At 50.2% G+C, this 20,150-nt stretch overlaps 10 protein-coding genes across 10 annotated transcripts; 4 read left to right on the top strand and 6 right to left on the bottom strand.

The window, feature by feature from the left end:
- Positions 1 to 228: 228 nt before the first annotated feature.
- BO79DRAFT_209402 (proteasome regulatory particle base subunit RPT5) lies at positions 229 to 2,030 on the bottom strand. Its single transcript, XM_025682594.1, has 3 exons — positions 1,576 to 2,030; positions 1,058 to 1,473; positions 229 to 1,002 (listed from the first exon to the last, which is right to left on the bottom strand). The coding sequence occupies exons 1-3, from the start codon at positions 1,893 to 1,895 to the stop codon at positions 344 to 346; spliced, it is 1,395 nt and encodes a 464-aa protein (XP_025538849.1). The 5' UTR covers positions 1,896 to 2,030; the 3' UTR covers positions 229 to 343.
- A 237-nt stretch (positions 2,031 to 2,267) lies between these two features.
- Positions 2,268 to 5,890, bottom strand: BO79DRAFT_149732 (putative trimethyllysine dioxygenase TmlH; the record flags this gene model as incomplete). Its single annotated transcript, XM_025678593.1, has 16 exons — positions 2,268 to 2,383; positions 2,500 to 2,571; positions 2,622 to 3,110; positions 3,169 to 3,268; positions 3,319 to 3,424; positions 3,482 to 3,581; positions 3,632 to 3,692; positions 3,752 to 3,818; positions 3,879 to 3,896; positions 3,949 to 4,127; positions 4,194 to 4,261; positions 4,696 to 4,967; positions 5,053 to 5,146; positions 5,209 to 5,526; positions 5,662 to 5,710; positions 5,771 to 5,890. The coding sequence occupies 16 exons, from the start codon at positions 5,888 to 5,890 to the stop codon at positions 2,268 to 2,270; spliced, it is 2,229 nt and encodes a 742-aa protein (XP_025538848.1).
- Positions 5,891 to 5,919: 29 nt separating this feature from the next.
- Positions 5,920 to 6,333, bottom strand: BO79DRAFT_149198 (uncharacterized protein; the record flags this gene model as incomplete). The annotated part of the gene is made up of 2 exons (XM_025678576.1): positions 5,920 to 6,103; positions 6,239 to 6,333. Coding segments are annotated over 2 exons (279 nt in total), but the record flags the coding sequence as incomplete, so codon positions are not given.
- rmtA (protein-arginine omega-N methyltransferase HMT1) lies at positions 6,241 to 8,201 on the bottom strand. Its single transcript, XM_025682593.1, has 7 exons — positions 7,940 to 8,201; positions 7,871 to 7,884; positions 7,788 to 7,807; positions 7,620 to 7,729; positions 7,227 to 7,558; positions 6,694 to 7,165; positions 6,241 to 6,643 (listed from the first exon to the last, which is right to left on the bottom strand). Exons 1-7 carry the CDS (start codon positions 8,029 to 8,031, stop codon positions 6,637 to 6,639), a joined length of 1,047 nt encoding a protein of 348 aa, XP_025538846.1. The 5' UTR covers positions 8,032 to 8,201; the 3' UTR covers positions 6,241 to 6,636.
- A 706-nt stretch (positions 8,202 to 8,907) lies between these two features.
- Positions 8,908 to 10,260, top strand: BO79DRAFT_174279 (PGAP3/PER1 family protein). Its single transcript, XM_025679735.1, has 4 exons — positions 8,908 to 9,058; positions 9,121 to 9,163; positions 9,221 to 9,995; positions 10,053 to 10,260. The coding sequence occupies exons 1-4, from the start codon at positions 8,933 to 8,935 to the stop codon at positions 10,105 to 10,107; spliced, it is 999 nt and encodes a 332-aa protein (XP_025538845.1). The 5' UTR covers positions 8,908 to 8,932; the 3' UTR covers positions 10,108 to 10,260.
- A 457-nt stretch (positions 10,261 to 10,717) lies between these two features.
- On the top strand, positions 10,718 to 13,026 carry agm1 (phosphoacetylglucosamine mutase PCM1; the record flags this gene model as incomplete). Its single annotated transcript, XM_025679734.1, has 6 exons — positions 10,718 to 10,810; positions 10,887 to 10,900; positions 11,003 to 11,147; positions 11,218 to 11,232; positions 11,290 to 11,796; positions 11,852 to 13,026. 6 exons carry the CDS (start codon positions 10,718 to 10,720, stop codon positions 12,731 to 12,733), a joined length of 1,656 nt encoding a protein of 551 aa, XP_025538844.1. The 3' UTR covers positions 12,734 to 13,026.
- Positions 13,027 to 14,695, bottom strand: rrp3 (RNA-dependent ATPase RRP3). Its single transcript, XM_025681171.1, has 3 exons — positions 14,336 to 14,695; positions 13,480 to 14,256; positions 13,027 to 13,407 (listed from the first exon to the last, which is right to left on the bottom strand). Exons 1-3 carry the CDS (start codon positions 14,670 to 14,672, stop codon positions 13,106 to 13,108), a joined length of 1,416 nt encoding a protein of 471 aa, XP_025538843.1. The 5' UTR covers positions 14,673 to 14,695; the 3' UTR covers positions 13,027 to 13,105.
- A 183-nt stretch (positions 14,696 to 14,878) lies between these two features.
- On the top strand, positions 14,879 to 16,703 carry BO79DRAFT_245807 (Brix domain-containing protein). Its single transcript, XM_025685498.1, has 2 exons — positions 14,879 to 15,135; positions 15,194 to 16,703. The coding sequence occupies exons 1-2, from the start codon at positions 14,929 to 14,931 to the stop codon at positions 16,337 to 16,339; spliced, it is 1,353 nt and encodes a 450-aa protein (XP_025538842.1). The 5' UTR covers positions 14,879 to 14,928; the 3' UTR covers positions 16,340 to 16,703.
- Positions 16,704 to 16,750: 47 nt separating this feature from the next.
- Positions 16,751 to 17,903, bottom strand: BO79DRAFT_196011 (riboflavin synthase). Its single transcript, XM_025681170.1, has 3 exons — positions 17,821 to 17,903; positions 17,631 to 17,753; positions 16,751 to 17,404 (listed from the first exon to the last, which is right to left on the bottom strand). Exons 1-3 carry the CDS (start codon positions 17,849 to 17,851, stop codon positions 16,857 to 16,859), a joined length of 702 nt encoding a protein of 233 aa, XP_025538841.1. The 5' UTR covers positions 17,852 to 17,903; the 3' UTR covers positions 16,751 to 16,856.
- Positions 17,904 to 18,089: 186 nt separating this feature from the next.
- Positions 18,090 to 20,025, top strand: BO79DRAFT_174269 (CaiB/BaiF CoA transferase family protein). The gene is made up of 6 exons (XM_025679733.1): positions 18,090 to 18,341; positions 18,408 to 18,439; positions 18,509 to 18,629; positions 18,690 to 19,194; positions 19,245 to 19,538; positions 19,605 to 20,025. The coding sequence occupies exons 1-6, from the start codon at positions 18,174 to 18,176 to the stop codon at positions 19,814 to 19,816; spliced, it is 1,332 nt and encodes a 443-aa protein (XP_025538840.1). The 5' UTR covers positions 18,090 to 18,173; the 3' UTR covers positions 19,817 to 20,025.
- The last annotated feature ends 125 nt before the right edge of the window (positions 20,026 to 20,150 follow it).

Below are 20,150 nucleotides of genomic sequence, written 5' to 3'. Positions count from 1 at the left end.
GCATCTTTTGGACTTGAGGAGGGCTAGGGTGGTGAGATGATGAGCGTGTAGGGAAACTTGCGGTTGAGATGCATGGCGGGTGCATCACCTGACCTGCTTTAGCATGGATTCTATAGACGGGTGCCCAAAGTCCCTGATGCGATCTTTATATATCTGAGAGGCTACTCCGCTTAGCTTTGAATACGGTTTGATTATGCGGCATAATTACGATAAAATGAGAGAGGTAATAGCATCTTCAGCCAAGGGAGACATATTTAATAGCATCCTCTAAGCTGCAGCAGGAGTAGATACATAGCATAATGACGACCCGGAGATCGTGTAGATAATCGTGACGATGACCGAATTAGACATAGATACCCATGTTCGTGTCCTTCTTCTTCGCCTGTACTTCCGAAATGGCATCCACGTAGTTCTCGTGTCCTACTTTGCTCATGCCCTTCCGGAGAGCAATCATACCCGCCTCCACGCAGACAGCCTTCAGCTGAGCACCGCCAAACTCGTCGGTACTGCGGGCCAGTTCCGCCCAGTTAACCCGGTCATCCACGGCCATTTTGCGGGAGTGAATCTGCAGGATGTTGGCTCTCGCCTCCTCGTTGGGTAGCGGGAACTCGATCTTGCGGTCCAGACGACCAGAACGGAGCAGGGCGGGATCGAGAACGTCGACACGGTTCGTGGCCGCGAGGACCTTGATGCGATCATCCGAGGCAAATCCGTCGAGCTGATTGAGCAGTTCAAGCATGGTTCGCTGCACTTCACGGTCACCGGACTTCTCGGAGTCGAAACGCTTCGTACCGACCGCATCCAGCTCGTCGATGAAGATAATGGAAGGTGCCTTCTCCTTGGCAAGGGCGAAGCAGTCACGAACAAGTTTCGCACCATCACCGATGAACATCTGCACCAACTGCGGACCGGCGAGCTTGAGGAATGTGGCGTTCGTCTCTGCTGCACAGGCTCGGGCAAGAAGTGTCTTACCCGTACCGGGAGGTCCGTACATTAGAGCACCTGTGAAGTGTGTCAGAAAGCCCGTACTAGGCTGAAGAGACCAAGGATTGCATACCTTTCGGTGCCTTGATGCCAAGCTTCTTGAACCTGTCAGCCTCCTTCATAGGCCATACGATAGCCTCCACAATCTCCTCGATTTGCTTATCCAAGCCACCAATGTCGGTGTACTTCTCCGTCGGCTTCTCATCGACCTCCATGGCCTTAACACGGTTATCGTACTCGGCAGGTAGCGTATCCAGGACGAGGTATGAGTCCTTGTTGACACCAATGAGATCACCAGGCTTCAACTTCTCGTGATCTACTAGACCAATGAGAGGGAGATAGATAGTCTGGCGGGTCGACGTCTTGATGACAGCCGACTTGCCCACCCGTGTAGCATCAAGGTCAATGTTCGCCCCCTCCTCGGCAGCCTCAGCTTCAACATCCAAATCCAAAAGCTCGACGACGTTTCCGACCAGGTAGGGTAATTGCCTATCAAGAGAAACAGTTAGTAAATGACCCGAATTGCGCCGCAATTGCCACCGCGTCGAACAGACGCCAGCGGAACTGAAGGCCACGGGACTCAGAGCTTACCTGTTGTTCTCGATCTTTTCTTGGTTATCCTTAACTTTCTCTCGCATCGTGTTTTGCTCGTGGGTCAGGCGCTGGTATTCGCTCTTCATTATACGCAGCTCGTTCTCCAGCATCCGCCGTCGTTTGACGATGTCCGCTGTGCTCGAGCTAAGGATCTCTTCGTCCAAGAGTCCATCATCCTCATCTTTCTTGGCATCGGCATCTTTCATCTCAGCATCTCCTTCACCTTCGGGCTTCCTGCCTTCGCCGTCATCTCCCTGGTCCTTCTTCTTGTCTCTCTGCTCACGCTCAAGGTCGTCGAGGTCTTCCAAGGTCGACATGGTGGAAAACTAGAGTGCGGGCGTATGAGGTTAAAAATCGTAATAAGAGCGGAAAGGGTATCTGGATCGGGGGGTGGGTGTGTTTTGTCGAAGGTGATGGACCTAGGGAGAAAGGGTTGGGGAACTTGAGCTGTGTTGGAGTCGTGATGCTTGAGCTCCGGCCAAACAACGTCAGCTGTCTTGCCTACGTCACGTGATACCATTACAAATAGCTTGCGCGAGTCCGCTTCGGTAAACACTGCCAACAACGCTCAATGAGCTTTTCTAAGCCTTGAAATCTACAAAGGATCTAGGATATGTACACTAGAACAACCAACTGATGTTAATGTACAGTTATCAGCTGCCTGCACATACCCCCACGGAACAACAGGTTCAAATGTAGTAGTTGGGGTTATCCAGGGACCACTGGTCATTGCCGATGTTTCTTAGGACCTCCTCGCGACCGAATTTAAGAAGACGGTATCGTGAGATGAAGTCATCATTGTTTACTGTCCAGTGTTAGCATGTTGATTTTTCAGGACAGGGATACGATAACAAGAAGCATGTAACGGAAGGCCAGCAAAACATTCAGAAAAAGGAATTCACAGCAGTGAAGGATACTTACTATATCCACCGCACATCCTGCGCTTTCCTGTAAATTCCGAGCGACCGTGAAGCATTCTCCAATTGTCGAAGACTTGGGGAAAATTAGTCCTGTTCGCAAACATCGTTCCCTGCAACACTTACTGAGGGCTGTCCCTGGTTCAAGCTGTGTCCAGATCTCCATGTCTTTGCGACGAATTATCTCGTCCCAGTGCCGTGCGGCCGTATACCATTTGACCTGTTCCTCCCAGTTCCAATTCTTCTTGGCGGCTCTGTCATAGTTGTTCCAGCGAATCTGAAATAGCCGTTGTAGTTCAGGGTGAACCTTAAGGACTGGAGCTTGCTCCGCCGGTTGCACGCATACGTCCTCATTGCCACTTGAGTGGTAAGGGTGGTTCGTTGACATCAATACCTCGAAGTCTTGTGGGCTCTCTTCACGAAGAATCGAAGCAGCCCGGAAACCATCAACAAGTAGGCTGGCGCCGCCATCTCCATTGGTATGGGATAGAAGGTGGAATAGCTGGAGCCTCGCAGGATCGGTGAAATAGGTGTTGTCCGTATGTGCTCCGAGAAATTCTGTCGTATATGCGGTGTCCTTGAAGGTCAAGTCGGCTGTGAAATCCCAGAACCCACCTTGTAAACGGGAGAGAGTCAGAAATCGACACAGTAACGGCCAAGGATGTTGCCTTACCGTAATGAGTGTTTCTGATGAAAGCAATTCTCTTTAGGAGAGCTTCAGTTGATTCGGGGTTGGTAGGAACTCCTTGTACAAAAGCAAATCCCCAGTCGTACTTCGCAGTGTAAGCAAGACTTTCTGGTTAGCAATGGAGTCATAGCTTACAATTCCTTCAAGCCAGTCACGCAGAGCACCATCGTCGGCCATGATATCTGCGTAAGGAAATGTGGGAAATGTACTGTCTCTGCCCGGAACGTATGATTTGATCTCTCTGAGTCGAATTAGCATTTCAGCAAGGGTAGCCACTGCAGCTCAACGGTTGAAGTACCTGAAATGTAGTTCTGACTTCGGTTCCAGCTTGGAAACAGGCTTGTTGGAATGGCTCTTGAGCCACGGAAATGGATAATAGGCATGATGCCCGTCCGACCCTTTACAAAGTCAACGTCCACTGTAATATGACGGGATAATGTTCGCTTACAGTCTACCTTCACACCATCCTTCTCATAACTGAGATCTTTGATACGGATATCATCAGGTATCTGTATCAGATAATCATCAGTAACTCCATCCGTAACAAGACATTAACTTACTGACTCACCGCAAACGTATCAACAGTTCGTTGTCTTGTGTCTGGATGGATGCATTTGGAACATTGGCAGTTGTCCCTAAATATAAGTAAGTTACTGGTCGTGCACATGCGCTACTCTAGCTTTTGGAACGCCCACCGGAGCCAAAACGTCCCACTGTGTGATATTAGCATCGTGATTCAATTGATTCCATATCAAGGATCCTTACAAATTGCTGGCTTGACCTTCATGACCGAGCTGCAACGCCTCCCACTTTTTGTTCCTCAAGTGGAGAGGCCAGGGATCCTCGTTATCGCTGCTAGAGGGTGTGGCCCGGGCATTTGCCACTGATGAATTCGCGCGTACTAGCGAAGGGAATCGAGTTGAGACGGATGATGACTTGTAGGTCTTTGAAAAGAGTGCACCCCGGTATCAGATTGCTACTCTCACTGGATTTGGTGATCTGCCTCTTACCATTCTAACATATTTCGGGGTAAATGATGACACGGCACGCGATGTGCTAGTACCTCGGTCAATCATCACTGTATGTGCGGGAGTCCTTGGGCGTCATACCTTGCATGATTCAAGGGACCAAGTGCCCTAAGGAAGGAGAGTCTGGCCACACTGTACATTTTGATCTTACTATACACAAAACTGAGGATTATTGATGGGAAACAATGGATCTCCACAGTGTCACCCCATATCAAGCCCCACGTCACGTGCGGCCGTCAATTAGGCCTCGGCCCGCCATTCTGATCTTATCTTTCGTTTGATTCCAGTGTACACGTAGTAGATGGCCGATGAACTCCATTTTATGATTGATTATCCATAAAGTTGCTGGTTATTAAATAGAAAAACAGCTAGCGACAGATCTCTACACTCATTGAATACACCACAGGTGCCAATCATAGCTTGCTTCTTGGGTTGGTAACCTTCATCAGACAGCAGCCATTGCTCAGAACTGCCTTGCCCTTACCATTCTTGGTCACGAATCGAATTTCTTCATACCCATCTTGAAGACTGCCCGTTCTCCAGATCTCAGTGATAAGCTTGTCACCAGGTATAACTGGCGAAGCAAAGCGCGCTTGGATCTCCTTAAGATTCTTCGGATCACTACCACCGAGCTCTCGCAGAACACCATGGGCAGCGGAATTCCAGCTGAAGAGGCCATGGACGATGGCGCCACCGAAGCCCATCTTCTCGCCAGGCTCGGGAGTAGCATGTAGAGGATTGTAGTCTCCGTTGAGTCTAATCGGCGGTATCATTGTCAGCATTCAAGGATCCACCTTGTCCACTACGCTAGTACTCTTATGTGGCTGGGGCGGTATCTTACCGATAGAGATGGGCTGTCTCCGGATTCGTTTGGACTACATGAACGGCATCTGGCTGCTTGCCTTCAGGTGGGGCATAGTTGGCATTGCTGGGGCCTAAAACCCATCGCGTCAATAAAAAGGATATTTGATATAACAAGTGCTTTTGGAAGCCTTACCTTTCGGTCCACCCCAGTTACCCTGGCCAACGAAGAAACCGCTGCTAACAGTTCTTGAGTAGATCTCGCCTGTCTCATCCACAATAGTCTGTTCTGTTTCGATGACAGTGCCAGGCTTGCCCTTGTCATAGACTCCAATGACCTTGTTGCGCAACTCGAACTTCTTACCCTCGCTCGTGGGGGGCAAGGGCTTAAGGATGGTGAGCTTGCGCTGGCCGTCAACCACGCGGCGATAGTCGAACTTTGGAACACCAGGGATAGGGGATCCGCCAGAACGGGCATAGAAGTCCGTTACTTCTTGATCAGTGAGCTTAAACGCTGTATTGAATACGTTATTAGCGAGGAATTCATGTCATGCAGCTGAGGGACATTAAACCCAGAGAGTTCATATCCGGAACGTAATCCTTGAACACCGCGATACTTCACTTCGTAGAACCGGGAAATTATACATACGAAGAATTATAGGATACGTGGGAAAGACCGCGAAGTTCGGATGGAGCTCCTGTGCGAACCTCAGTAAGAAAATTGTGTAGTTAATATGAGCATATAGAATGGAACTCACGTAGAGAAAATGCAGCTCATCGGCCTTGCAGCCGATACTGTAGGCAAAAAGTAGAGCGTCACGCTTGAGCCAGGACACCTCCTGGCGAGGGAATTCATGACCAGCTCCTGGGGTTGACATTATGGAAGGTCGATTAAGATGCGATAAATTCACCAAACACAACTAAGGACAATGGTAGGGCCTACGGGGGACGCTTCTTTATCTGGAGGTCGAAGATAGATTGATGCGGAGAAAGGCCCCCAGAAGGGGCAGTTAGTGTAATCCATGCCGTTGCGGGGCTCCGGCCAAACCGAGGCTCGATCACGTATCAGCCGATTTGGCCGAGAACATTCCCTATCCTATTACTGATTGTTTTCTACCAGTGACGAGACTGTCATACCTTTCAATGCACACTAAGTTTTGTTTCTTATCATCTGAATGGCAAGATGAATGTAATGACTTTAAAAGAAATTATCAGAGGTAGTGAACCGGTTAATTGAACTTCGTGAGATTAATGGACCTGAAGCTAAGTAATGCATAGACAGAACGTCGGAGGTGTGAGACTGAGCGTCGACTCGGGGTATCTACTTGGGAAATTCGAGGAGCTTCATAATCGTCCTTTGGAAATCTTCTCTCCGTACCGCGCCAACTGATGATGCCGTTGCCTTGCCTTCCGTATACGCCGAGAAAAATGATGAAAAATGGCATGACTGAAATCAAAGGAAGTCCAAAATATAACCTTCCATCAGACCGACATCCATACAAGTGAACTTCCGTTAAAATGCTATGCTGCCCACAGGGCAGAACCACTTTATGTTACTGGTGAACATAAATCGACTCCAAGCAAAATAGCTAAGCAACCGAAGAAACAAGGGATGGCCAAGAATTTAGCACCTGCGAGGGTTAGCACATGATGAGTTACTCTGACAAGAACGATTACTCACATCCTGTAGAAGCAGCTGCCCTCGGAGTAACGGTTCGGATCCGTGGTCTCGAACTTGTAGGAGATGCTGATGTCAAGGTCGCGCTTGTTCTTATCGTTCGGCTTGTTCTCGAGAACACCGGAAACAACTTCCTCCTCTTCGACGGTCAGAACATCGCGAAGATAGAAGACGGTCTGCTTCCAGTGCGTGTATTTGGCATGGGGACCGGTGGAGAAGGTGATGGGCTTGTGGCATGCGCCAAATTCAATATCGAACCAAGCGATCACTGCGTGGATGAAGTCACTGCGCTTGGCAGGAAGCGAAAAGGGTACCTTGAAGACCAAGTCGGCCGGAGTGACAGTGTAAAGATCAAGGGTGATGATGGGGCAAGGGTCGGTAACGAGCGCCTTCATCTCGACAGTGTCGACAAGGGGCTCGGTAAGGGCAATCTGCTTCATCGGGCTGTAGTTGAATCCATACACATTGTCCCAGACTAAGATCCATTAGCGTCCCAAGTTCATCGAAAATAGTGGCGCCAAGTGAAGTGTGCTTACATCCAATTTTGTCATCCTTGTACTCGCCATCCTCGATGGCAGCCAAGTACATGGTGGCCTTGTCGGGGAAGATCTTGCCGCCAGGAACAAGGTAACGGTCACGGGCGTAGAGAACGGTGTCCAACATGCTCTCATAGAGAAGGAAGTAGCCCATCCACTCGGAGATGATGATATCAACCTTGGGATAAGGGAGGACAACCTCCTCCATCTTTCCCTGGAGCAGGGTGATCTTGTCCGACAAGCCATTCACAGCAACAATCTCACGAGCCTTCTCAATGATCGACGACATATCGACACCAATCACATGCTTGGCACCTGCCTTGGCGGCGAACCTTTTGAACCAAATGTGTTAGAAATATCCCGTTGTTGACCAGTCGATCGGCTTGAACATACATGCTGAGAATACCAGTTCCGCAACCGACATCGAGAACGACCTTGTCCTTGAAAATGTGACGGTTCTGGTAGATAGAGTCACGGTACGATCTAGTACGAACATCATCTTTCTAGAAAACCAGTGGTGGTTAGCGATAGTCAAGGCGTTGTAGTTAGAATTGTACTTACAAGCATCTCCTCATGAATGCCTGAGCGGGGTCCGAGATTAGCCACATCCGACTAAAGTTACTTAGGTCATTGATAGTATTTACCATGGTGATCATAACTGTGATTTCTGTCAGCATAAATGATGCGAGGAAGACTTCTTATCTTGGCCATACCTCGTGAAATAACGCACTTCAGCGTGGTCCATGCCTACCATGCGATCAGCGCTGCTGGTGGTCATGGCAGCAGAGTCTGCTTCTCCGGCCATATTTGCGGATCGGTCGATTTGGTGATGGTCGATAAGACAGAAGGAAGAAGAGGCAGAGGCACAGTAAGAGAATAATGTGCAAGGGGAAAGATAGGAAAAGCCGAAGAAAGAAAGAAAAAAAAAATGCTATACAGCTATGTTATGGAGAAAAAGATATGGGCGCCTCAAAGATCCCTTCAAGCGCGGCCCTCTTTTTTTTTAACTTTTGCCTTGTTAGGAATTTCTCCTCTCGATGGCAACTCCCGCTAAATCCGATAAGGTTAGCTCATTTCATTGAGCGCTAGTCCCAAGTCGGACGTATCATGTGACTCATTAGCCCTTTGTCGTGACTAGGGCTATCCCAGCCAGCATGCCAGTTGGCGGTTAGTGATGGAATTTGGCGCTGGCCTGCTGTTTTCTAGAATGATTGAATGATTTGGCCACCGGTACAATATCTAGGGGATGCCGGTTTTCCAAGACTAGTTATTTATCGAATGTCATATAAAGACTCGTATGGTCGCGCAACTGGTTTTCCGTATGTTGCATGCTACTGGTGGTTCATAGTAGTACCGCGTAAGATTCCCTAGCATGAACGGAAACAAGCACCCCAAGCCTGGTGCTGAAACAGATACACTCCGGGAAAGTGGGGCTGGATTGCCTACTTTGTAGATTGAGTAGAGTTCACAAATGAGCTTGAAATGATCTTGCTTCTAATACTGACTATCTACATAGTACGTATAGTGTACGGAGAATAGATGCCTTAGAAGGCGTTGCCAAGCTGTTGTTCCATTGTTGCCGTGCGCGATGCCGCTCCGCCCCCGCCGGAGCTACACGCCGCCCGTCTAGCGTCTAAGCTGTTAGTTTCACTCCTGAAGCTTCCCTTCTCAACTAGAGTGCCATACAACAACCACGAAAAAGCACCATGTTTATAGGAACGATAAGGAGGAGTACTTACTGCTGCTTCCTTTTCCTTCTCATTGCCGCTCTTATTGGTAAAACGACAGCCTCTCTTGGTGACCACCTTCCCGACTTCAAAGAATGCGTTAAGGTACATCAACCGGAACCTCATAGCATCCACAACCCGGGAGCCAATGGCTAAGCAACGAACAGGTTTGCCAGGCTGAGAATTGCCAGGATGGCAATGAAGTAATTCGTGAGTTTTATGAGCATTGCTTTTTGCCAGCTTGGCTACTAACCAATTGGCTGTCAGCTCTCCATCTTCGCCTCATGCTGTGGACATGCCCTTCCGAATGCGATTATACCTGCCAACATGTCGTGACGGACCGCCGTGTCGCTCGTGATCCTCCCATGTTGAACCCAGTATTACAATTCCATGGTAAATGGCCATTCCGCAGAATCCTGGGGATGCAGGAACCATTTTCCGTTCTCTTCTCTTTGTTCAACTTTCTTGCCCACTGGCATGGGATTGGACGCATTCGTGAGACGGTACCAGCTTGGCACTCCCTGCGGCCCTATTACATTGCCTTCGGATACTGCGGTTTGGCATGCTGGACCTTCAGCGCGGTGTTCCACATGAGGGACTTGTCCTTGACCGAGAAGTTGGATTACTTTGGAGCGGGGGCTAATGTCATGTATGGGTTCTACCTTGCACTTCTTCGGATCTTTCGTCTGGACCAGGAGAAACCTAGACACAAACCAACTTTACGTCGTCTGTTGACCACGGTCTGTGCTCTGCTCTACACATTGCATGTGTGCTACCTCAGCTTCTGGTCGTGGGACTACACATACAACATGATCGCAAACATCGTGATAGGGATGGCCCAGAACATCCTATGGGTGGCATTCAGTATTCACCGCTATCGCAAGTACGGCAAGGAATGGATGGCCTGGCCCGGAATGATTGTGGTGTGGATTATTTTGGCTATGAGCCTCGAGTTGCTGGACTTTCCCCCTTGGCACGAGCTGATTGATGCGCATAGCCTTTGGCACCTTGGAACTGTGATCCCGACTGCTTGGTGGTATTTGTGAGTTTATGCTGGAATCTGACCATAGGTTTACTTCGCAGCTAACAATTGCGATAGGTTTCTCATCAAGGATGTCCAAAACGATGTGGCGGGCGATAGGCTGAAAGCCTAATTCAGCTCAATGGCTCGATCCGAAATATCTGGACACGCATGACCATTTATCACCCGGTCTATTGGTCTAGCTTCGTATCACCAGTGCAGGTGATCGGATAGTAGTAGCTTGTATAATATGATAGAGTAGTAGTTTTCAAACCAACCGCGCCAGGTAACCAGCCAATAAATTTGGGCATTCCTAGTATTTATTATGGGCGATTCTTTTTGCTATAGTTATGCTCATTGAATACCAAGTCTAATCAAGACAAAAGAGAGAGGTGAATAGACATGCCGTGCCATGCAATGCTTCGACTCCATTCCTCCCGCTTCTGCATTGCACCACACCATGCCATGAATTGATTGTTGCGGGTGCCTCACCGCCCACCGCTCGGGACCCTGGGTACGTAGGCAGTAACAGGGGAACAGGGGCAGGAAACTAAACCTGAGCTGGACGGAGCGTGTCTCACCCAATCTTTTATTTGACCCTCCCCCTCTCTCGTTTCTTTTTTTTATTGTGGTTCTACCCCCCCCTTTCGCTTCATATTATATGTTCTCTGAACCCCCGAGGTCTCAGTTTTTCAAGTCCTTTTGGTGCTAGTCAACTTATCCTTGGTTTAGTTTGCGCCACAATGGCGTCCCCGGCTATCAGAAAGGCGATCGCTGAAGCGGCGTCGCAGTACTCCAAGCCCGAAGGGAAGGTCTTTCAATATGGTACCGCGGGGGTGAGTTCGTTACTCCATGAATTCCGACTCTTTCAGATATGAAACAAGATGTACTAATTACCTCCCTTACTTGCAGTTCCGTATGAAGGCGTAAGTTGCTCCCCTACCGATAAACACCTCGAAGGATCGACCCCGCCTCCACAATACCCCGCGACCGCCCTCTTGTTTACACTTTGACCAACGCATTGCCAGTGATCTCCTCAACACCGTAGTCTTCACCGTGGGCTTGCTTGCTGGGCTTCGTTCCAGAAAGCTTAGTGGACAATGGGTTGGTGTCATGGTCACTGCCAGTCACAACCCCGCGGAAGATAATGGCGTCAAGTTGATTGATCCCATGGTGAGTCCGCTGTGAACCTCGCCAGCTTGGAGTATGTGCAATGACATGATAAGTGGCTAATACTGTATAGGGTGAAATGTTGGAGGTAAGCTCCCGGAGCTGTAGGATACTGAAATGCGACGACTTTCTCACATCGCTGTAGGCTGAGTGGGAAACTTATGCCACCAGACTTGCCAATGCCCCGCTTGACAAGGTCGGTGATGTCTTTGACGAACTCATCAAGGAGATCGATGTCAGCATGGAGAACCCCGCTCGTGTCGTCTTCGCTCGCGACACTCGTGCCTCCGGCTCGCGTCTGGTCTCCGTCATCAATGCCGCCCTTACCGCTTCGGAGGTCGAATTCATCGATCTGAAGTACATGACCACCCCTCAGCTTCACTATGTTGTGCGCTGCAAGAACACTCTGGGCACCCAGTATGAGTATGGCGAGCCCACAGAGCAGGGCTACTATGAGAAGCTTGCCGAAGCTTTCAAGAGAGTTATGCGTGGTGTTAAGGTCAAGGGCTCGTTGACCGTGGACTGCGCGAACGGTGTTGGTGGGCCCAAGCTGAGAGAGCTCATCAAGTACCTGCCCGGCCCGGAGGAGGGTGGCATGGATATCAAGATAGTTAATGATGATGTCATTAACCCTGATAGCCTGAACTTTGAAGTGCGAAACTCCCTCTGTTCATCCTGCTTCTATCTGCATACTGACTGGCTTCTAGTGTGGTGCCGATTATGTCAAAACGAAACAACGTGCCCCGCCTTCCTCCAAGGCAGCTGCTCTTGACCGCTGTGCCTCGCTGGATGGTGACGCCGATCGTATCGTGTACTACTTCATCGACGAGAGCAACACTTTCAGATTGCTTGACGGTGACCGCATTGCCACCCTTGCGGCCTCCTTCATCGGCGATCTTGCGCGGAGCGCTGGAATTGCGCAGAAGCTCAAGATCGGCGTCGTCCAGACCGCTTACGCCAATGGTTCCAGCACGGACTACATCGAGAAGGTCCTGAAGTTGCCTTCTGTTTGCACCAACACTGGTGTCAAGCATCTGCACCATGCGGCCCTGCGCTTCGACGTTGGCGTCTACTTCGAGGCCAACGGTCACGGTACCATTACTTTCTCCGAGACCGCCTTGAAGACCATTAAGAACACTGAGCCCCAGTCTCCTGCCCAGCAGCGCTCCCTTGAGTGCCTTCAGGCTCTTACTGACCTGATCAACCAGGCGGTCGGTGATGCCATCTCCGACATGCTTCTGGTCGAAGCTATTCTTGCTCACAAGGGCTGGAGCCCCAAGGAATGGCTTGCTACTTACACCGACCTTCCCTCGCGACTTGTCCGCGTGGAGGTCGCAGACCGCTCCATCTTCAAGGCTTACGATGCCGAGCGCAAGCTCGAGTCGCCCCCAGGCCTCCAGGCTAAGATTGAGTCCCTCCAGTCCCGCTACAACAAGGGCAGAAGCTTTGCCCGTGCAAGTGGCACGGAAGATGCGGTGCGTGTCTATGCCGAGGCAGCAAGCCGCTCCGAGGCGGACGACCTTGCTACCCGTGTCGCCAACGCCGTCCGCGAGGCTGGCACTGCCAAGGAAACATTGCAGTCTGCTTGAACCCATACTGCCTTGGAATGACGGACTGCTCTAAATAGCAAAGCCCGATTCACCTGCAAAAAGATATCAGATATACTTACACAAATGGCAAGCGCATGAACAGGAAAACTCTGTTCTGCCTTGCAAGCATCCTGGGAACTTTTACGAATGAATTTATGAAATTAGTCTAATCTGCATTGAAGCAAAAGAAGTTGCATTTGATGTTCTCAGATCCGTTTTTATGTTTCAGATACATTCTTCTAGCATTTCTAGTTGATTGAAGCCACATCTAGACTTTTATAAACAAACGTCGACACAGCAAGCAGGTGAACAATCATCAATTTTGGGTATTAACTTCGTAAAATGCAGCCGAGAGGTTAAGGTCTTTCAAGCCTAACCCTCCTCTTGATCCATCTCATCCCGAGACCGTTTACCACCAAACTTCTTGCCCCTGCCTCCCTTCTTCTCATTGTAATCCTTCATATCCATGATCGCCTGCCTTTGCGCCTCCGCGACATTCTCACCAAGCACCATGACCTCGTCCTTAGGGCAGTCATACTCCTTGAGCTTCTTGCCCAGAGCACCTTCGATTCTCAGCCAGACCTCAACATCGTACTGGGCGACAAAGCTGATAGCAAGACCACTCTTTCCGGCACGGGCAGTACGGCCGACACGGTGGACATAGCTGGGAGAGTCTATAGCACATTATAACATTAGCCGAATCCAACAATATTACACCCATAACAAACGATGGGGGGTATACATACCACCCGGCAAATCAAAGTTAAGCACAACATCAACCGACGGAATATCCAAACCACGAGCAGCCACATCCGTCGCGACAAGGATATTCCGACTACGAGCACGGAACTTGCCCAGCGCACCAAGACGAGCCGACTGCGAAAGCTGGCCATGTAGCGGAATAGCGCCGAAGCCAAGCGCACGAAGCAAGAAGGCAAGTCTCTGCGTCTCGTTCACCGTCCTCGTGAAAATAATCGTACTTTGGCCGGCGAACTCGTTCAACAGGTAGACGAGGTACAAGTCCTTGTGCTTCTGGGGAATGAAGAGGTAGGATTGGAGGAGAGTCGAGACGGTCTGGTATTTGCTTGTGGAGACGGAGACACGGAGCGGGTTGGAGAGGGAGGCACGTTGGAGGGATTCGACCTTGGAGCTCATCGTCGCGGAGAAGAGGAATGTGCGGCGCTCGCGGGGCAGGACTTTCAGGATCTTGTCGAGCAGGGGTCCGAAGTCCATGTCTAGAAGTCGATCCGCTTCGTCCATGACTAGGTACTTCAGGTTGCGGAGGGAGAATCCCTTGGTGTTCTCCAGGTGGTCGAGAAGACGACCGGGGGTGGCCACGATGATATGGGGCTTCTTGCCCAGGGAAATCGATTGGGATACCATGTCCATACCTCCGACGATGACGCAGCTTCGTACGCCCAGGCTGGCGCCTAGGGACTCGAAGGATTTGGAGATCTGGTAGGCGAGTTCTCGGGTTGGGGCGAGGATGAGACCGAAGAAGGGCTGGGGCTTTTCCATCAGGGCTGTGCGAGGATGTTAGTTATTTGTTCTAGTTATATTTTATAGCGCCCAAGAAAGGCAATGCTGTGGCTAGAAACTTACCCTGTAGGATGGGAAGAGCAAACGCTGCCGTCTTTCCACTTCCGGTCTCTGCAAGACCGATCAAATCACGGCCTTGAAGAGCCAGAGGAATCGACTCCCGCTGGATAGGCGTGGGCGCTTTGTAGCCCATGGTCTCGCAAGCCTCGCATAGCTGTTCAATGATTCCTAGCTCCTTGAATGTCTTGGTCTGTCCCTCTTCTTGTTCTTGCTCTTGCTCTTGTGCTTCCGGTTCTGGGGATTGCTCTGGGGTGGAAGATTCGACATCGCTCTCTTGTGCGGGCGCAGGCGCAGGTGCAGGTGCCTCACGGGCGACCTTGCGCTTCTTGACTCCAGGCATAATTTTTTGTATGTGTAGAGAATATCTTTATCTGGCAGCAGCGAAAATTCAAAAAAACTTGTCGACATCATTGCGAAAGTAAAATAATGTATAATTTTAGGCGCCGCAAAATCGTTGATCCGGGCTCCTCCGCGGCTTTGCTCCGCTCATACTTTTTCTTCGGGTCAGAAAAAAAGTCACTGCCCTGAGAACATCCCGCCCGGAGCGATTATTATTCCTCCGTTGTTTTCTTTTTCATCTTTTCGCTTTTGTCACCATGGCGAAGGCACGTACTAAGAAGCGCACTCATGTTCGCGCGCAAAATGCTACGGCTGCTGCTGCCAAAGGCGGCACCGCATCTATGAGCAAGACTCCGAAGTCGATGGTTATCCGTGTCGGCGCTTCAGAAGTTGGTTCTAGTGTCAGTCAGTTGGTCAAGGATGTGCGAACGATGATGGAGCCGGATACGGCTGTTAGATTGAAGGTGAGTTTAGAATTGTTTTGTTGACAGGTGGATGAAGACTAATGGTATCGGTTGTTAGGAACGCAAATCAAACAGACTAAGGGATTACACGACTATGACTGGTCCCCTTGGAGTCACACATCTTATGCTTTTCTCCAAGTCGGCATCTGGAAACACGAACATGCGTTTGGCGCTTACGCCCCGTGGTCCGACATTGCACTTCCAGGTCGAAAACTACTCCCTATGCCGTGATGTTGAGAAAGCTTTGAAGCGCCCGAGAGGTGGTGGTCAGGATCACAAGACGCCTCCTTTGTTGGTCATGAACAACTTCAACTCCCCCAACGCCACCGAGGACTCTAAGGTACCTAAACGTCTGGAGAGTCTCTCAACGACCATCTTCCAATCTCTCTTCCCCCCGATCAACCCTCAAGCCACTCCCCTCTCTTCCATTCGCCGTGTGATGCTCTTGAACCGTGAACTCGCCCCCGAGGGTGAGGAAGAAGAACACTATGTGTTGAACCTCCGTCATTACGCCATTACTACGAAGAAGACCGGCGTTTCGAAGCGCATTCGCCGCCTCGATCCTAAGGAGATTCGCAACAGGGAGAAGAAGGGAGCCGCTGTGCCCAATCTGGGTAAGCTGGAGGATGCGGCGGATTATCTGCTGGACCCGTCAGCTGCTGGGTATACCTCGGCCAGTGAGACGGAAATGGACACGGATGCTGAGGTTGAGGTGGCCGAGAGCACCACGAAAAAGGTCCTCTCGAAGCGCGAACTGCAGCGCATGAAGGCTGGAGAGAAGGAGAAGGCACAGAAGAAGCTGAGCAATGCTCCGGGAGTCGAGAAGCGGGCGGTCAAGTTGGTTGAGCTGGGCCCTCGTATGAAGCTCCGCCTGCTCAAGGTTGAAGAAGGTCTTTGCGAAGGTCGCGTGATGTGGCACGATTTCATCAAGAAGTCGGAGGAGGAAGTTACCAAGTTGGACAAGAACTGGGATCAGAAGAAGAAGGAGAAGGAGCAAAGAAAGAAGGAACAAAAGGCGAATATCGAGAAGAAAAAGCAAGCCAAGGCTCAAGCTAAAGCCGAAGGCAAGGAGGTTGAAGATGACGACGAAGATGATGTTGATATGGATGAGGATGATGAATGGCTCAGTGATGACTTCGAAGATGACAATGCGGAGGAGCAGGAGAACGATGATGAGGATGAGGACGAATCGATGGAGGAGTAAACAGGCGCATTTTCATCACCTTGAAACGGACTCTCAATGTCAAGCAGCTCATAGCCCAGCTGCTACATCAACATCCCACGCATTACTTGCTTCTGCCGTTGACCCTGAGAACTGGGCGCATGCATGTGAAGCTATGATAGTGGAGACCAGTTACATTTCAGTGACGAAGCCTGCGATGACAGACGTGACTCTTTCTTCCTTTGCTCGTTGGCATTGGGAGTACTGGTGGCCACGGACGAGAGGGACTGAGTTTTTTAAAAAGTCTCGATCAGAATGTTACGAGCCATGACCGGAAGTCTCTCGTGACGTTCAGCAGGCTGGCCATGACCGATAGAAGTACCAAAATATACCCACAAATCCTGCCTATGATTTTCTATATTCGTACATGGAAGAAACTTTCTCATATCATATCCCTATTTACACGTAGCAAAAATGGCTCGTAAACAACACCCATGATCATACTAGTTCCCTCCCTGCAAACAAAACACGGATCCTCTACCAATACCCACCCATCCACCTACTTCCTCAACTTCTCCTCGACAATCCTCTCCACCATCTTCTCCAACATCTTCATATCCCCACCGGCAGTACCAGCAAAGTACCCCTGCACACTCTTCTCCACATACTTGCCCACAATATCAATCTCCACATTCACATAATCCCCAGGCTTCTTCGCCGCCGTGACAATCTTCTCCTGCGTATACGCAATAAGCATCACCTCAAAGTACCCCTCCTGACCATCCACAACATTCGTCACCGTCAAACTAGCCCCGTCCAGCGTAACATATCCCTTCTCCACGATATACCGCATCACGCCCACATCGCGCGGCTGCATACGGAACACCAGCGCATTGCCCTCCGGTGTCACGGAAAGGATCTTGGCGATGGTATTGACGTGGCCCTGCACGAAGTGGCCGCCCATGCGCGTTTCACCCAGGACGGCGCGTTCGAGATTCACGCGGGAGTTTGTCTGCAGGGAGCCGAGATTCGTGCGGCGGAGGGTTTCGGGGGCGACGCCGACCTTGAACCAGGTCTTGTCGAAGGCGGTTACTGTTAGGCAGGTTCCTGTTTTTATGTAATTTTATTAGTTGAATGGGATTTCTCCTTGGGCTCCTTGGGGGGTGCTCGTGGGGGGTTCGTGGGGGGGTATTGTTTCGCGATTTTGGATGGAGTGGGGGTAGGGGGGAGGGGTAACGATGGAGAGAGAAGGAAGCAGAGGAAAAAGTAGAGATCGAATGCAATGGGAATGATGGTGAGTGTAACAATTGATATCATGCGATGCGATTCATACCATTAACGGCTATACTGTCGCCGAGATGGCAATCTGTGAGAATCTCCTCACAGTCGGAGATGGTCAAGGATGTACCCCCGCCCCCGCTTGAGGAGGTATCGAGAGGCTCGAGGGACGAGACAGCTGCGATAGAGAAAGGCAATTAGTTTTTAATGTTAGGGTATTCATGATCGCAGTGTAAAGAACTCACTCCCGATTTTCTCAACAAGACCGGTGAACATGGTGGAAATGGGTACAAATGTAAAAAGGTAGAGTCGATGCCGTGGTTGCGGGCGGAATCAAGCGGTTGTGAGAAGGAAAGTTGAGCGGAAAGCGGACTTAATGTACTTGACCTCGGCTGCGAAGCTCCGTCGGCGAGGTCCCCGAATGGGAGCCAGCGCTTCTACTTGATCTCCCCTGTAGCTTATTTGGAGAACCTTGCATTGTCGATTATAATTTATCTGCCCACTGTCCTTTTGGCTGAATATTGCTCCAACTATCATTACTTTTATGGTCTATCATATTATTTAACATCGCATCTTTAAGCCAGCATTAGAATCAATCATGAATCTCACGGCCGCATTGAGGGTACAGCGGGCTTGCGTTGCCCGTCGCAGCATCTATCTTCCCCGGCGGACGACGCAATGGCGCAGCTATTCTTCTGCTGTTTCGGATGATACACTTCCCTTGAAAGGTATACGAGTTTTGGATATGACACGAGTTTTGGCTGGTGTGAGTAGTAGGATTGTCGTCTCCAACAGCGTTGGGTTGGAGATGTAACTAACATTGTCCCCGCAGCCATACTGTACCCAGATTTTGGGTGATTTAGGGTATGTTCTTCCACATCTCACAATTACTATCAAGGCAGTGGGGGATCTGACCGGGATGATACCATATAGAGCGGATGTTATTAAAGTCGAACACCCCGTGCGCGGGGATGATACTCGAGCGTGGGGTCCCCCGTACGCCACGTACACGGATGGGTCCGAAGGTCCAGGAGAGAGTGCCTACTATCTTGGAGTATGTTATGCGGTCTGCTACTGCCATACCATCAAGAGCGCAATTGACCATTGTGACTAGGTAAACCGCAACAAGAAATCAATTGGTCTGTCTTTCGCTCATAAGTCCGGTGTTGAGATTCTCCACCGGCTGGCGAAGGAATGTGATGTCCTCGTGGAAAACTACCTTCCTGGTAGCCTTAAGAAATATAATATGGATTATGAGACCCTGCGCTCCATCAATCCTAAACTTATCTACGCCAGCATCACCGGATACGGTCAGACTGGGCCATACAGTAACCGTGCGGGGTACGATGTCATGGTGGAAGCGGAGATGGGTCTGATGCACATCACGGGTAGTAGGGAGGGGGAGCCGGTGAAGGTAGGCGTTGCTGTGACCGATTTGACGACTGGTCTGTACACATCGAATGCCATCATGGCTGCCTTGCTTGCGCGAGCGAGAACTGGTAAGGGACAGCATATCGATGCGTGTCTGAGCGACTGTCAGGTTGCGACCTTGGCGAACATTGCCAGCTCCGCTCTGATCAGTGGTAAGAAGGATTCGGGAAGATGGGGAACCGCACACCGTAAGTGGATTATACCATGTGTTCGAAATCTAGCTACTGACTGTCTGTAGCATCCATTGTGCCTTACCGAAGCTACAAGACGCTCGATGGCGATATTCTTTTCGGAGGCGGGAACGATAGACTGTTCGGTGTGTTGTGCGACCGACTTGGACACCCGGAATGGAAGACGGATCCCCGATTCGTTACCAACAGTGATCGAGTAAAGCATCGTACGGATATTGATGGTTTGATTGAGAAAACTGTGAAGCAAAAGACCACACAAGAGTGGCTTGAGATCTTGGAGGGCAGCGGCATGCCCTATGCCGCGGTCAATGATATTCAGGGAACGTTGAACCACTCCCACGGTATGTTATACATCCAACATAAACCGACTCCGTGATTATACCAATGTGCTGATAATGTATACATAGTCCAAGCACGAGGCATGGTTGCAGAGGTTGACCATCCAGCCTGCGGACCCATCAAATTGGTGAATACACCCATCAAGTATTCCCACGCAACCCCTGGCATCCGGACACCGCCCCCAACCCTGGGACAACATACGGACGAGATATTGGGGGAGGTACTGGAGTATGGCAAGGACGATATTGCTCGGCTGAAGAAGGATGGCGTAGTAGCATAGATTGTATCATACAGTAGCTCTGATCGTCCGACTTATCGTCCGACTTCGCTTGGTCGATTGGTCTAGACTGCGTTGAAGAGCCGGTGGTCCGGAAGGTCACGCATCTGCAGGAATAATCCCTACATGGTTAGTTTTTCGTGCGACTACCGGCTCATCCGCGCTGAAGAGTTCCGGATATCATAGAGAGATAGCTAGAAGAGAATAACCTCAAGCCAGCCATGCATATTGGACAGTGTGCCGCTGGCAGTTACGCAATTAAAGGAGCATTATTGCTTTTGACAATAGAAGGGCGGTTCTGTCAAGGGCGCGGGGGATGGATTCCTCAAGATCACGT

Source organism: Aspergillus costaricaensis, assembly GCF_003184835.1.
Source record: "Aspergillus costaricaensis CBS 115574 unplaced genomic scaffold BO79scaffold_18, whole genome shotgun sequence".
Classification (NCBI taxonomy): Eukaryota; Fungi; Ascomycota; class Eurotiomycetes; order Eurotiales; family Aspergillaceae; genus Aspergillus; species Aspergillus costaricensis.
The sequence above is the reverse complement of the archived record's forward strand: the minus strand, read 5'-3'. Positions and strand labels throughout refer to the sequence as shown.

Excerpts from the sequence above, each read along its gene's own strand:
- BO79DRAFT_209402 (XM_025682594.1), bottom strand. The coding sequence starts at position 1,895 with ATGTCGACCTTGGAAGACCTCGACGACCTTGAGCGTGAGCAGAGAGAC. Across the intron at positions 1,474-1,575 it reads GAAAAGATCGAGAACAACAG|GCAATTACCCTACCTGGTCG; the intron begins GTAAGCTCTGAG and ends TTCTCTTGATAG. Across the intron at positions 1,003-1,057 it reads TGGCATCAAGGCACCGAAAG|GTGCTCTAATGTACGGACCT; the intron begins GTATGCAATCCT and ends CACACTTCACAG.
- rmtA (XM_025682593.1), bottom strand. The coding sequence starts at position 8,031 with ATGGCCGGAGAAGCAGACTCTGCTGCCATGACCACCAGCAGCGCTGAT. Across the intron at positions 7,559-7,619 it reads GGAACTGGTATTCTCAGCAT|GTTCGCCGCCAAGGCAGGTG; the intron begins GTATGTTCAAGC and ends TTGGTTCAAAAG. Across the intron at positions 7,166-7,226 it reads CAAGGATGACAAAATTGGAT|TCTGGGACAATGTGTATGGA; the intron begins GTAAGCACACTT and ends AATGGATCTTAG.
- BO79DRAFT_174279 (XM_025679735.1), top strand. The coding sequence starts at position 8,933 with ATGTTTATAGGAACGATAAGGAGGAGTACTTACTGCTGCTTCCTTTTC. Across the intron at positions 9,059-9,120 it reads ACTTCAAAGAATGCGTTAAG|GTTTGCCAGGCTGAGAATTG; the intron begins GTACATCAACCG and ends AGCAACGAACAG. Across the intron at positions 9,996-10,052 it reads CCGACTGCTTGGTGGTATTT|GTTTCTCATCAAGGATGTCC; the intron begins GTGAGTTTATGC and ends CAATTGCGATAG.
- rrp3 (XM_025681171.1), bottom strand. The coding sequence starts at position 14,672 with ATGCCTGGAGTCAAGAAGCGCAAGGTCGCCCGTGAGGCACCTGCACCT. Across the intron at positions 14,257-14,335 it reads TGCTCTTCCCATCCTACAGG|CCCTGATGGAAAAGCCCCAG; the intron begins GTAAGTTTCTAG and ends ATCCTCGCACAG. Across the intron at positions 13,408-13,479 it reads TAACTTTGATTTGCCGGGTG|ACTCTCCCAGCTATGTCCAC; the intron begins GTATGTATACCC and ends AATGTGCTATAG.
- BO79DRAFT_245807 (XM_025685498.1), top strand. The coding sequence starts at position 14,929 with ATGGCGAAGGCACGTACTAAGAAGCGCACTCATGTTCGCGCGCAAAAT. Across the intron at positions 15,136-15,193 it reads ATACGGCTGTTAGATTGAAG|GAACGCAAATCAAACAGACT; the intron begins GTGAGTTTAGAA and ends ATCGGTTGTTAG.
- BO79DRAFT_196011 (XM_025681170.1), bottom strand. The coding sequence starts at position 17,851 with ATGTTCACCGGTCTTGTTGAGAAAATCGGGA. Across the intron at positions 17,754-17,820 it reads TCTTGTTGAGAAAATCGGGA|CTGTCTCGTCCCTCGAGCCT; the intron begins GTGAGTTCTTTA and ends TCTCTATCGCAG. Across the intron at positions 17,405-17,630 it reads CGACAGTATAGCCGTTAATG|GAACCTGCCTAACAGTAACC; the intron begins GTATGAATCGCA and ends ACATAAAAACAG.
- BO79DRAFT_174269 (XM_025679733.1), top strand. The coding sequence starts at position 18,174 with ATGAATCTCACGGCCGCATTGAGGGTACAGCGGGCTTGCGTTGCCCGT. Across the intron at positions 18,440-18,508 it reads CAGATTTTGGGTGATTTAGG|AGCGGATGTTATTAAAGTCG; the intron begins GTATGTTCTTCC and ends GATACCATATAG. Across the intron at positions 19,539-19,604 it reads AACGTTGAACCACTCCCACG|TCCAAGCACGAGGCATGGTT; the intron begins GTATGTTATACA and ends ATGTATACATAG.